Source organism: Microplitis demolitor, chromosome 7, assembly GCF_026212275.2.
Source record: "Microplitis demolitor isolate Queensland-Clemson2020A chromosome 7, iyMicDemo2.1a, whole genome shotgun sequence".
Classification (NCBI taxonomy): Eukaryota; Metazoa; Arthropoda; class Insecta; order Hymenoptera; family Braconidae; genus Microplitis; species Microplitis demolitor.
The window spans coordinates 16,155,535-16,171,193 of record NC_068551.1 but is presented as its reverse complement, the minus strand read 5'-3'; the positions used below and the strand labels follow the sequence as shown (position 1 = coordinate 16,171,193).

Genomic DNA, 15,659 nt, shown 5'->3' with positions numbered 1-15,659 from the left:
AACTGACAAGTAGGAATTTTTTTAATTTTTGAATAAAGAAATAATATTTAAGCAGAATGAAAATTTAAAAATGCATATTTGAATAAATGAAAAATCAGTACGCGCAATTTTTTTTTAATTTCATTATTTTTATTTATTCATTTAGTTATTTAAAATTTACAAATTTATAAATTTTCTTATATTATTTTTACGTAACAATGGTTTGTCTTTATAAAATTTTATTTTATTTGTTTTTAAAAACTAAACCCACGCACGACTTAAGTATAAAATGAATAAGAAAATGATAATTTTTTAAATAATTTTGAATTGTTACATCGTCAGTACTATAAATAAATTAAATGTAGTTTCATCTATTAAGTAGTTTTCTTAAGAATATATATAAATATAATGTCATCGATGACCTATTTTACAAAACTTTCATCTTATATTTGTTCAAAACTTTAAGTCAAGTATTTATTTTCCCAAATATTTAATTATAATGACTAATTTATTAAACAATTTTTTTTTCATGTATTCGTATATTGAGCTTACGGAAGAATCAGAATGTGATTTTGAAATAAAAATTTAAAAAAATTTTAGTATAATAAATAAATAAATAAATAAAATAAACGACCGAGGGTTCTCAAAAATCATCCTGGGAGTAGTTCAGTTCAGGGCGTCGTGAAAAGTTGTTCGGCTCAATTGCTCAAAATAGCCAAGAGCCACTTGGTCTACTCTCGTCTTTCTTCTCTTCCCTTATTTACTTAAACATATCTTTGTCTTTTTATGCCGAGACACCTCCGTGGTATCCAACTTAAGTTTTCAGCCGGGTTATTTTTCGGCCAGGCGGAGTACTCTAACCACCTCTGTCTTCTGTGGATAACTATATCAACTCACGCATCACAAATATAAATATTTTAAATAACATACATTTATAAGTTTAAAAAAAAAACACCATAAGTTAATAAGTGTAAAGTGCATTTCAAAAGTATAATTTTAAAATTAATATCTAAGTAAAATTGTGTCAGTGCTCAAGTGAAATTTTACTCCATTAAAAAAGTCATTTTTTTTTTAAATCTGTAAGAAAATTTTACTTGCTCTATTTTTATTTAATTTACGATTTATTGCCGTAATATTAATAAATTTTTATTAAAATAAAAAAAAATTAAATTGACATGGCATCAGTTTTAAATAATTCGTGACTTGAACGAGCGTTTGTACGGAAGTTCCAAAAATAAATTCATTTCATAGGTGATTCATTCTAGAAGCCGCGGAATTATTAACATCATTTATTGCTATCTAAAATTTTAAAAATAAACCAAAACAATTACAATTTGAGATGAGTATTAGCCTACTTAAATTTCTTGTCACTCAATAGAATTTAATTGAGCTGAAAAAAAAAAAATCAAAAATCAAAATAACATTAGCGTAATTAATTTTATTAATGATTTATAAATTTTGGCATCTAGCCAACGTTGATATAAACGTTTTCACGTTGCGTATCGTTGCGTAAAAAAGGAAACATTCGAGTTATGAGAAAGCCGGTACATCAATACCTAAATAGAGATAAAAGCTCGTAGACTTTAAAATAGCCGGGTAGTTGCCGTAAAAAAGCTCTTACACTTGATTAGTTTGTTATTTAAATATTAGAAGCTCGTGTTAATTTAAAAAAAAATTTTATTAATTAATGATAAAAATTTTTTTTAATATTCAAATATAGTCGTTGATAAATATGAGATAGAGCTGAGTAAGATAGATGAATAATTATTATTGTGATTGTAATATATAGAGATAGAGAAATATAAGAGAGAGAAGAATAAATTGTTTATGACAACGCATGCGCAAGTTCCTAGAAGGGGTTGAATTCCACAGAAGACTAACACTAGCTTTTTCATCCCTCCAACGAGACGTTTGTTGATTGTTGGACAGGGTTGCTATCATATCAGAAAATTCCGTAATAGTCAGTCGTCGAACGGACGTTTGGACGTTAAGATCTGGTACACCACCTGCAGAATCTGCTGGTAGTGTAACACAAAAACATGCAGACACGCGGTTGGTTTACGTGACTTGTGATTATTATTATTGCTATTATTTAATAATAAAAAAAGTTTATTGTTATTTTATTGATACATTATTATTATTAGATGATTATTAAGTGTGTTAAATAAAATTGGATTATCGCAACGATATATAATATTGATAGTCGTCGTGGAGGGAGACAAAGACTTAAGGAAACGTCATCAGAGTCAGACCTACTCTCTGATCTCTATAAAATACACGAGGTCTGAGGATGGCTGACAGCGAGGGTGGATCCGAACAGGATGATGTTTCATTCCTTCGTACGGTAAGTTCATTTTTCTTATATTTTTTATCTTATATTTATCAGTAATTATTTTTAATAAATTTTTAAAAGTCAAAGATTTGGTAGAAATTTTAAAAAATTATTTTATAAATAAATCCTAGTTGACGATTGATTTTTTTTTTTTTAATAATAAATGCTAAGTCAAGTATTTTAAAAATATTATGAATGATCTAATAATTACGTGAAAGTGTTGAGCATTGAGGTGCTTCAAATCGACCCTGACCCTTATGTTAAAGAGAGTAATAAGTAATGGGAGAGATTATTTTTTAAATAATTCTTCAGCTCAGTATATACACACTGTAAAAAATTTGCGAAATGAATGCGGATTAAATCCGTGAGGCAAAAATTCATTTAATTTCCTTGAAGTAAAATTCACTTCTAAGGGAGTTTATTTTAATATAACTCTGAATCGGAGTGAGTGCGGATTTAAATAAAGTCCGTAATCACTCCGAATTCACTCCCAATTTTTTATAGTGCACATATATATTAATCTGCGTATGTTATTAAAGACGTATAGTAAAGAGTACGTGGGATTAGCTGAGAAAATCGAGTGTGATTTTATAATTATCATAGTGGAGGCCCTCCTTGGAGTATTACCACCTATTACAGTTTAAATAGACTCTTTGCTGTGTGCACAGTCTGCTGCGAATAGTTAAATATAATGGGGACCCTCGTGTATTAGTCTGGTTTGGTTAACTTTCTGCTCAAGATAATAGAGAACATATATATCGACCCCATTAAAGAAAGATGATAAAGTTACGAGGAGATAGATGTATATCAGATAAAGCACACACGTCGCTGCTCATGAGGGCCGATAAGTCACTTTTTATAGAACACTTTTTTATATTTTGCCTACCACTTTTTTACAATATTGTGTATTTTAAAATTCATTTTTCCTCCATTTTATTTTAAATTCAATTTTTTTCACCCACCCGGCTTATATATTTTTATAATTTCAGCTGATTAATAGCAGCTCAGAAAATAAATTAAATATACTTGTATTGTTTTCGTCTAATTACTGTACGCTACGTGCTGTTGTTAATTGCACCGCAGCTTCACTGCAGTAATAATGAATAAATAATAGAATTAAATAATTTTATTTATCATTTATTTATTATTTTATAAATATTTATAATTAGCCTTGTATTTCATGATTAACTTGCAATCTAAAAAAATAAATTTCTCAATAAATAAAAAGTGGTTAATTAAAATTATTGTTAATAAAAACACTTACTGGTTTATTTATCAAATTAAAAAAAAAATTTAACAATCTTTCTTTTCTTTCTTTTCCTTTTTTATTTTTTTATCTTCGGATTTTATTTTCTTTCCCTTTTTTCGGCCCTTCTTCGGGCTATTTTCTGATGAAATTGTTTTTTTGAAAATTTTACCGTTTTGTGATCGCGCTTTTTTAATATACTCTTCTTTTTGTTTACTGGTCATACTACACCAAATTTTTCCGGCTTCACAAGCAACCTCAGTGATACATTTACTCGGATTTTTATAATACATTTGAAGATAAAATATTATAAATGGATTAAGTGAACGTTTACTTTTTCGTTTTACTTTAAATTTTCTTTTTCGATGTTTTGTACCTTTTTGTTTTCTTTTACACACACAAGGACCTTTAGCCATTGCCGCTGGTTTAACTATTTCTGTTTTTATTTTACCATCTTTTTCAGGATCATCTTTTTTTTGCGTATCTTTTTTATCAGATGAAAAAAAACCCTCGGTTTCAACGTTGCTCGTTGGTCCTTCGTCAATATTTTCGCTAAAAAAATTAAAAAATAATTTTTAAATTAACTTATGGTTATTACTAATTTTTTTCACATATTTAGTATTGTTGTTTATAAATAATAATTTTTTTTCTTGTGCTAAACAAAGACCGTATTATTCTGGACCAGTTGACAATTGGCGCGAATCCAAAATTCGTTTCGCCTGAGATACATTCCCGCCGAATTTATTTCGTATCGTCGTGTTGTTTTTATTGCCGCAAGCTCGACAGTTGATTGATCGATCCTATCGGGATGCACTTTCAACATGACCTTGATATTTATTTTAGATCAAATCGGATCAATGCTCCCCCTCATTTCCCAAATATTTTTAATCCATTTTTATAATTTTACCATTTGCGTGCCATCGATTCAATTTCAAATAAAGTTTAATAAATAAAGAAAAAAAGACCATTGACTTTTTTTTTTAAATCCACTAACTACAAACTGCTGAGCTTTAAGCTTTGTAGCTTAAGTGGTTCTGTTCACTTGACATCAATTTAATAATTAATTTTTTAATCAATTTGCATTATAAATTTTTAATCTCCTTACTTTAATCAGTTATTTAATTCAACACAATTTACTTCGGAGCTAATTTATTAACAAATTACGATTTAATTATTCAACATGATTGTATTGAGTAAAGCTTAAGCTTAAATTGATCTAATAAAAAGTTAATAGCGTAAAAAAAAAACATGTAACCGGTGATCTATTAAACTCTACAGGTGTCTTAATAAATATTTAAATTTAAAACTGAAGTAGTGTAATTTATTTTCTTTAATTAAAAAAATTAGTTTAAAAAAGTGACATCAAGAGGTTATTAAAAATGACACATTATTAAATTATAATAAATAATTTTATTTAATTAAAAATAATAATTAATAAATAAACTTGCCTATAATCTCGTCCGTCATTTTCAACATCATCCATTTTAGTAATTAAGTATTTGACTATTAATTTTATTTAACTGTTAATTTTTTTTAAGTTTTTATTTGTGTTCATTAAATAAAAAAAAAAAAAAAAAAAAAAGTACTTGACAATTTTAAGAATTAAATTTTGAACGCGCCCATAATTAATGTACAGAAACAAGTGAACTCTTGTAATTGCACGTATACTATAATAGCCTTGACTTTATTATAGATATGATATATTTGTGGTTTTAAAAATATGAATAAAAACTTTAAAAAAATTATTGAGAATAAATATAAGGTAAAAGACCCTAATTTCGACCAGTACCATTAGTCGCTCATTGTCATTAATTAATGGGTTTTTATAATTTTTATAGAAAAAAATTTTAAGTAAAAAAATAATTATTAATAAATAATTATTTGTGAATTTATTAAAAATATCAATTATGATGTTTCACACAAAAATTATATTATTCATCGATTTGAATAATTTAATATAAATATATCGATAACAATAATATAGTCTGTTCAAATTAAAGTACGATTTATGAATAAATGATTAACTCTTTTGTTCTATATACGAAAATATATAATAGAATAATCATAATAATTCTGTATCTACACAATATGAAATGATGAAGTACACGCGACGTTTTAGAGGAATTTAGGTCAATGCTCTTTCATACAATTGTTCATATATATCTATTCGAGATGATGTGATGCACCCTTGAGGCTTTTCAATCAATTTTCTTTATTATTCATTTTTTTTAATTTAATTAATTAATCTATGCTACTATCAACGTGGTCATGTGAATTTAATTAAACTTTTTTTTAATAGTCTACTTTTTTTTTATTTAATTGAAATTAACATAATAATAATAATATTTATTGTTGCAATGTACAGTTACATAATAACTTTTTACATTTTTTTTATTAATATCTGCAGTTTTAAAATATTCTTTTGATAATTTCTATCAGACTTTTACTAAAAGTGTGCACTTTATACTTAACCACATTTCACAATTGGTCAATACTTCCCGTAAAGAAATGCATTAAATCAACATAGATTTATTTTTTTTTCATTTTTGAGATCTACGTAGACCTGCTCTGATTAAAAAAAAATTGAGAGGTTTAAAAAATGATGAAATTTAAATTCTTTACAATATTTCTGAATACTTTCATTACTTTTCAGTTTCTTCTCTTATGGAGCTTTAACATTGTAGATCGTTTTCAATTTTTTTTTTAATCTGGTGAGTAGAATTAAGTAGATCTAGTCAAGTCTACGTAGACACCTTTTTTTAAATGCATTATTAGATCTACATAGATCTATGCATTATTAATATGCATTATTAGATCTACGTAGATCTATATAGAGTGACGTAGATCTACGTAAATCTGTAGATGTCTAGATCCAATATGATGTATGTATAAAAAAGTGTGTCTACGTGGACCTGGGTAGATCTACTGAAATCTACTTAGACTTACGTAAATCTACTTAGAACTAAATAGACCCAGGGCCTTAGAATAATAATAATAATAATAGATCTAAATAGATTTACGTAAATCTACTTCATCTTCATAGATATAAGCATACCTATCTACATCAGCTACCTTAAATCTATCAATGCATAAAAAAGTGTGTACGTAGACCTGATTAGATCACGCAGACCTACGTAGATTTTAAAAATGGAAAAAATTAGAACTGCGTAGATCTAAATAGATCTAATCCATTTTTTCACAGAATCTTTATTGAAGTAAGAAATTTTTTTTTTCAATTTAAAGATTAGAGACGTTTTTGTGTTATTTGAAATCATAATTTGTCAGTGATAGAATAGTGTATTAATTATAAGACGAGTTTTTTTTAGTTATTTTTTTCAAACAAAAGTTTTAAACGTAAAATAAAATTCGATGATGACGCAGTTCTCTATAATTTAGTAACCTGTGTTTTTATTTGTTAAAAAAAAAAATATGGGCAAAGCTTCTATTAATACTGCAAATGCAATAAGAATAATAATGTTCGTCTACTTAAGTACCAACGAGCTAGAAGTGAAAATTCTTCTTCATAATAATTGAAAAAAATAACTTTTTCTATAAAAGAATTTTAAAAATTTGCCTCGAACATTTAATAATCGTTAGCTTTATATATTTCAATAACTACAAAAAGTTTGTAGTAAAGATTTACGGAGTGAACGTGGATTAAATTCGGAATGCATGCGGAGTGGATGATTTTTCATTTATTTAATCCTCTCGCAGTAAAATTATATCCTTAGCAGTTTATTATAATATTAAAAATGTGGATCAGAGTGGATAAGGATTTAAATGGTCTATATTGATTCCAAATTCGCTCCCGTTTGTTCAAAGTGTATTATTAGATTATTGATGTATTTTTTCTTTATATTCACATTCTGAATATTTTTGAATATTATCTATTATTAAAAAATTTATGGGAAAATCACTATGATGAGAATGATCGATAATCAATCAGCAATCAATTGAGCATACATATATTTAATACGTAATTCGAAAAGTAAAATTTTAGATAAGTAGTGTAATTTATCTAGAATCTTAAATTGTTCCACCTTTATCTAAAATATTTACGTGATTTTCCCATAAGTAAAAACCTTTCCGTGCAATTACTATTGCTTAATTATTAATATTAATTAATCACACATTAATTTTAGATGAAAGAGATATATAATTATTACAAAATGTAACCAAATATTCAATTTAATTTAACAAATATGTATAATTAATATATATATATACAGTGGACTCTCGATAACTCGAACCTTGTTAAGTCGAAATCCTCAGTAACTCGAAAAAAATTTGTATCCCCTTCCGCTGAACTCTTAAGGTGCTTTTTCATGCTGACGCTTGACGCTGCTTTTTAGCGTCAAATTCGGTCACGTGATGAAAATTTAACATGTGCGCCATCCAGAAAAAATGTAGCGATAAATTATAGCGTTTAGCGTCAAATTTAAGCGACACAAATAATACACGAGTATCGAAAGTCGATGTATCGCTGTCAAGTCTTTCATATACATACAAAGTTAACGTATTATCTTTGTACCTTATAAAATAAATATGCGATATCTCGAATTATTTAGACTCTGTAACTCTAACTTAGTATTGTTTCCCTTCCGGTATCGATAAGGCATATTTATACTCTATAACTCGAATTTTAAAAGTGAAACTCTATAAGTCAAAGTTAGTAAAATATAAAGACATGTTCAATGCTTCTTATATTCTTGTTTGTAATGTATATTTTCTCCCTAAGTTATTTTCTTGCAAAGTTGTTGACTGTTAATCAGTTCGTATCTAGACATCATGAGTGCTAAGCGAAAATTAATAACTTGCTTTATTACTTTATGCTTTATATAACAGAAATCGATTGTTTTCTTAATTTTTGGTCTAATCTACTTGCAAATTTCGAACATCTTGTTAAGTCAAAAACTCGTCGACTCGAAATTTTTATCACTTCCCTTGAAGTTCGAGTTATCGAGAGTCCACTGTATATATATATAAATAAAACTCTAATTTATTCATTGGAGTATTTAATTGAAACTTAAAAAAAAAAATAATAAACAATATTTTTTCTACGTCCTTGACCTGCGTCTGTATAATCTCGAAGTTTCCCCTGAGTTTCATCGCCTTACTATAGTCTATTTTACCCTGTCGTCAATTGAATTATTCACGTTTCATTCTCTCCGTTTAACTGCATACACAATCGCCTGAAATAAATCCTTGCGTATATATACATTTATATTACATAAGTACACATGTAATATATAGTTATGTAAAACTAATTAATCTTTTAACTTTTGGCCACATCTATCCATTCACTAATTTATTAAATTCATTTCCATATCAAATGAATACATAAAATAACATTTCATTTAAACTGTCTGTGAAATCACTTGATAGTAATTTATTGCCTTGTTTAATTACAAAAAAAAAAAAATTGAAATAGATTTAACTGTTAGCAATTTTTATTGTTACAACAATGAAGTTTTAGTGGTTTATAAAATTGCCAAGAAATCGCGTGCCATTTACAATTTCCGACCCTGGTTATGTTAATGTGTCCTTTTCTAACAATATTTATACATGCATGCTTTATATCAATAGATTTTACAACAAATCCTTGAGTAAATTTATTGATTGTATTGAATTTTTTTTTATTCATTTTTAAAATAAATATAATAAATAATAACTTTATTAACTATAATGATATTGTAAATTTATTTATTTAATTTACGCCAATTAATATCATAAACGAAAAATTAATCATATTAATTTAAAGAAAATCCCTGCTTGGCATGAGTGTTAGGAAGACATCTTATTGGTATTATAAAAAATTGTCATCTTTCTGACATTTATTCCGAGCGGGACAAGAGATAAATTATTGAACATTCAATTACGAAAAGATATTGCGCCATATTGCCCATATGAATAATATTACGTAGAATTAACTAGAACATAGTAGCTTTTTTACAATCGTAGAAAACATGAGAGATTTATAAATTAATAATTAAAACTGAAAATTGAATTTTTTTGTTTTAATTCATCGTTTTATGAATAACTCAAGTAAGTAAATAAATAAATAAATATATAAATAATAGTAACATTCTTTCAGAGTAATTTCATTAGTTGGCCAAATGAATCTTGGCAACGAATAAACATAAGTTCATTTGGAGCTTGATCATGTTTACATAATTTCTTACATTCTTTTGTAATAATAAATAAAAATAATAAAAATTATCGTAAAATTAATAATACCTTCTAAAGTAATTTAGAAAAAAAATTGAAGATTATAAAGTAAATGCGTTTACTTGATTAACATTTTAGAAAATTAAGTCAAAATTTATTTGAAACAAATGTAACTCTGTTTAATTTTCAAAATATTTATTTATAAAATATTTAATTATCTCTACATCAATAACATATTTATTTGCAACTATAAGTTATTTATCTCAGTATTATTTCTTAAACCACCATTATTTTTTTCTCGGTTTATTTCCAGCTATATCCTACTGCGACCCAAGCGTTAAAAGTATAGATCTTGTTTTGCGCTGTGTAATAACATTGGGTGGCAGGCGAATATACACGGACAAAATTTTATTATACTATCTATGATACTAAATTTTTAACTTTAACTATTCGAAATGGTAGCAAAATTTTTCAGTGGTAAAATAATTAGTTTTACCATTGAAAATGATAACAGTAACAATTGATGGTGGAGACGATTACTATCGAAGATGCTAATTGTAACTATTAAAGATTATAATTGTTACAATCGAAAACGGTAACTGCTACCATTCAAGGCTGGAAAAATTCTGAAACAAAAAACAGGATAAATTTATATTAATTTAAATCATTCATTGATATCCATATGTTAAGTATGTATATTTTGTCTTTTAAATAATTAAAATAAGTAACAATACAATCGTTTAAGTCTGAATATAATAAAAGTTGCCAAATATTGGAGCTATTATTGATAACTTTAAATGATTGGGCCCATATAATAATCTTTTTTAATTCTTGAGCAAGTCTGTTTTCAAGATCGATAGGTGTTAGTGTCTTTTTCTATGTATATGTCTTGCTGTAGATACTTGTGACTAGATTTAAATTGTAAGCCTAGTGCAAGCCTTACACAAGAAATTTAGGCCAGATTGTAACTCAAATCTGAAGAAAGACTATAGTTGAAAATAGTTGCGCATGTCTTGCTCAAGATCTGCTCAAGGCTCAAAATTGACCTTGAGTCTTGAGTAGATCTTAAGTAAGACATGCGCAAGTACCTATTGTAAGTTAATAGTGCAAGAAATGTGTCAAACACTTTTTCATTGCACTTTATAACAATTGATCAAGATATCTTTAATATTCTTGCGTACAATACCATGAGCAAGACATACTCAAATTTTGACATAGGTTTCTTGATACACGATCTTGCGAAAGACACATACGTAAAAAAAGACACTAGCAGCTAGGGGTCTTGCTCAAGATACTTACTCCAGAATTTGGCTCAATCACGTATTACTAAGGAGTATCGCATCAAAATAGCAATCATCCAAGTATTGAGTAAAATTCATCACGTACACTGTTAAACAAAGAGGAAATTTCATGTAGAGAAGTTTCAGACTGTAACATCGATATTTAAATTCTTTATTAGGTTAGATTGTAATTATTATTTGGGCTGATGGTATTTATTAACATCAGGTTATTAAGAATTACGATATTGATAAAAGTTATAATTAGTTAACGTAATAAAAGTTATAATTTCGGATTATTAACAATAATTGTAGATTTTGCCACATAGTTGGCAGATACTACACAGTGACAAGTATTGCGTTAAAATTAACACAATTTGAATATTAGAAACGGTCCACACAATATTTGTGTTCTTTTTTAACACAGACTATTTGTGTTGAATTTCAACCTCAAAATTTGTGTTAAAATTTCAACACAAAATTCGAGTAGTAAGATAAGTAATTTCAACACTTTTTAAATGTTAATGGCGACACAAAAAAAAATGTTAACTTTTATGTTTTATTTTTGTACCATGAACTATTTTTAGGTTATCAAGTGTCAACAATTATTATTTAACACTGAACTATTTTGTGATTAGCAGACAGTTAACAATGTTCGAATTTTTTTATCAACAAATCAATTACAAAAAAAAAATAAATACGCGCATGTAGAAAAGTAAAAAAGCCACAGATGCAATTTTTTAGATATTTTTTTTTTTTGTTCAATTGAAAATAAATAAAATCGATGTCACAAAAATAATAAGTAACCAAGCAAAACTAATGCTTAATGGCGCTTCCTGCGTGAATAGAAGACATTTTTTTTAACCCAATTCAATTGTCGCTTCAATACTTTTTTGTGTTGATTTTAAAGTAATACTTAATAAATGTTGATAACATCAATTTTTGTACTAGGTAACGCTTTTACAGTGTTGAATAGTAGATCGATTAAAAATTTTAAAGTAACACAGAGAATTGTGTTGATTTGACACAAAATTAATCAACACAACAAATTAAGATTATTTATCTAATATTTGAAATGATATTCACTACTATTGAATTCAGTTTGAGAGGATATGCCATCTATTCTCTTTCTCACACATATGTGAACAAACGAAACAGTCCGTTTTGCACTCACATTCGTAAATGGAAATTTTAAATGAGCCGTTCTCCGATATAAACTGAAATTTCCCAACGAGAATCATTTCATTCGATAAATAATAACTTTACGCATCGAATGGAACATTCTATTTAATGATTTGGGTCGTTATCCACGAAAACGATTCATTCGAAAATCACCTATTTCATTCTCTTAACAATTTTACTATATCTAGATGATAACTTTTACTATAAAATAAAATGAAGTAAATTGATATTTATTATTGAAACAAAAGTAAATGAATTCTAATTATAAAATATATATTTTGCAGGAGGATATGGTATGTTTATCCTGTACAGCTACAGGAGAAAGAGTTTGTCTGGCAGCTGAAGGATTTGGTAATCGACATTGTTTTCTAGAAAATATTGCAGACAAGGTAATTATTTATTCATTTAATCATACAACAATTTTGCACACCTTGAATATAGAGTGTTCTGTTCTCGGTACTTGTTTAAAAACTCTTACTGATAAGCTCTCTTTACATCGAATCCATAATTAATATAACAAGTCCACTAAAAGTATTTTAAAAAAAAATTTCTATGAAGAAAATTTATAGTTAACAAGTTTGATGCACGTTCAAGATTATTTATTTAAGTATTCATTAAAACTTGAGTATTTATTTAAAAAAAAGTAAAATTGATTTTTCAATTACAGTATTGTCGATCGATTTTATTTGCAAGTTTGTAAAGGCAACTCAATAAAATCTGAAATATCCAATTAACTGACCCAATTTCTTATTGTCATAACTTTATATATTACATCAGTGTAACATTTTATAGAAAATCATTATTGACACCTCTATCGTTCACTAACAATTAACAAATAACTGAAGGTGAGAAAATTTGATTCTATTAGTTGTTATGCTTTATCCTAATATTCGTCGGGTTTAGTAAGCAATCCCATGTGTTTGAGTAATAAAAGTTTTTAGTATTTATAAAGGAATACTCGAATAAATTCGAATTTATAGTCAGTTATAAAAACTCAATGTGCTTTTGAAATTAAAATTCGGGTAATTTGAGAAAATTAATAATGAATTATGATTTGTAATTATTTTGAAGCAAAGAAAAATTTTTTATTACATTTTTCGGATAGTCCGTTTTACCCGGCCTTCTCCTACATATATATTTCAGAACAAAATTTATGTATACATAATCTATATAAATAATATATTGTGGTATTTCAAAACTTATAAATTAATATCACTTACACTACAATGATAACACAGTCATACTAGCAGTAATAACACCATAATTAACAGCAGTAAAAGAAAGGCGAAGAAAGAAATAGTTTATTGAATACAAGATATATGCTGTTATGCTGTCAAATTATTACTGACTAGTCGCGTTTCTATAAAACAAGAAAAGAAGGCATTTGTTTTCTAGTTATGCAAATATTTTGAAAGATCAGTTTTACATTCGTTACAATATATACTAGGGTTGTTTGAAAAATAATTGAAATTTTTTATTTTCACTCTCACCCTTGAAAAAATTTATAGGGTGATCGGTCCAGTAAATGAAAACGACCAGTAAATTAACATTATTTAATTTTCACCTACATCCTTTAGATGTTAATCATAATTACATTAAAAAAATATTTCATTACTGTTTGATTGACAGCTTTAAGAACTTTGATTCTGATTTTGCTGCGTCCTCATCTGTTAAAATATTATGTACCTGAAGAACGGAACCTTTTTCCCGGCACGGAAATAAAAAAACGAAATGAAAAGTAAAAAATCTACTGGATCTAGATATCTGAAAAGTTCCGCGGGTCAACCGAAAATTGCAGTTACCCCCAATTACTCCTTAAGTCACCCTTGAGTAGTCAAATTACATACATTTTTTTTCATTTTCGTTGCGCGAAAAACGTTTCGATCTTCAGGTTCATAAAATATTTAAAAATACGTCTATACTGTCACTGGTTAAGTGCTCAAATACTGGCTCAGTTACCCCACGGTAAAAAAAAGGCTCACTAAGTTTGGATTCAAAACCTGAAGATTAAACGATTGTTCAAAAATTTTTAATTTTTCAAGTATGTAAATAAATACAATTTATTGTGTTTCAATTTATTTTTCTTGACACGGCAAACGTTATTAAAGTCAGTGCCAAATATTGACCAAGCTCCATTTAATGACCGGATACCTAAATATCTCTGCAAATAAAAAAAAAAATGAATTTAATTCATGAAAACTTTAGATCGTATAATTACATATTTTTCATTAATTAAATTCACCATTTTTTCATTCTTATGTCGCTTAAGAATATCAAAAACTCGGAAAATTTTGTAGTTTTCGAATTACCTCTTAACTTTAAGTTTTTAATCTCGAACTTGGTAAACAATTTTTTTTTCATATATTTAATTTTTGAAGAGTCCGAGCGAAAATTAAAAAAAATAAAATTTATTATTATTATACATATTTTACAAGAACAATATTTTAGGTGTGCAATTTTAATTATTTAAATTTTGTTTACAAAGAGAAAGAACTTGAATTTATGAAAATGGTAAATTTGAATAAATATGAATTACTTATTGATTTCAGAATGTACCTCCAGATCTTTCGCAGTGTGTCTTTGTAATAGAACAAGCTCTCTCAGTACGAGCTTTGCAAGAATTAGTCACAGCAGCTGGTTCAGAGACGGTAACGTAACTAAAAAAAAAAAAAACATTTTAATACCAAAAAAAAAAAAAAAAAAAAAATTTAATTACCGCAGTCAAAAATATTTAACTCCCATATATATGTTATTTACTTTTTTTATTTCGAAGCTTTTGAGACATCACAAAATTTAAGTATTGCTTATAAAAATAGACTATCTGGTGTTCGACATACATTTAATACACCATATTTTTTTAATGATTTTTTTCCGAATAATAAAAAATAATGCAAAATACATAAGTGTATTAATACATGTAAAAAAAAGGAATTACAAATTCTGAAAAATGCATCAGCGTGTTGCATCCACCTCCAAACAATCGCATGTGTCAATGTGATCCCTGAAATAACATAAATTATGTCAAAGTGACGTATACACTATTTATTAAAAAAAAATAAAAACAGTCCTCGTACACTGCCACTTAATTGCACTAAAAAATTAAATAAATACTTTTTTTTTATGGTGAAAATACCGATCAAATACATTGCATTCATCCTTATATATATTTTTTTTTTTTAAATAACTTAATTGTTCCATTTGTATGTAATTCATTCCGATTTGTGTTTTTTCATTTCCAGCAACAAGAGACCCTTGTAAGTATTTAATCATTAGCACGTGTATTGTAGTTTTCTTCTAATTTCCTAATTAATAAAATCTATTGTACTATTCATAAAATGTAACATTACTTTGCTATAAATTTATACACGAATGCTTCATTAATTACTCGTTTGCAATGCATTCAAAAATCTATACTTATTTTTCACAGCTTTCAATTTTGATTATAAAATTTTTATATCAAATAGAAACTATTATT

The 15,659-nt window shown here is 26.8% G+C and overlaps 1 protein-coding gene across 3 annotated transcripts in view; it reads left to right on the top strand.

Moving 5' to 3' along the window:
* The first annotated feature begins 841 nt into the window (after nt 1-841).
* The window catches only part of LOC103571418 (ryanodine receptor), a 64,582-nt gene continuing 49,764 nt past the window's right edge, over nt 842-15,659 (top strand). For 2 of the 3 annotated variants that reach the window (XM_014439916.2, XM_053740733.1), the window contains exons 1-6: nt 842-1,058; nt 1,769-2,048; nt 2,124-2,323; nt 12,469-12,573; nt 14,734-14,832; nt 15,424-15,438. In XM_014439916.2, the coding sequence (XP_014295402.1) occupies nt 2,270-2,323; nt 12,469-12,573; nt 14,734-14,832; nt 15,424-15,438 (273 nt within the window). In that variant the 5' untranslated portion in view covers nt 842-1,058; nt 1,769-2,048; nt 2,124-2,269. The remainder of the gene's footprint in view (nt 1,059-1,768; nt 2,049-2,123; nt 2,324-12,468; nt 12,574-14,733; nt 14,833-15,423; nt 15,439-15,659) is intronic. The other variant, XM_053740734.1, reaches the window with a different exon arrangement.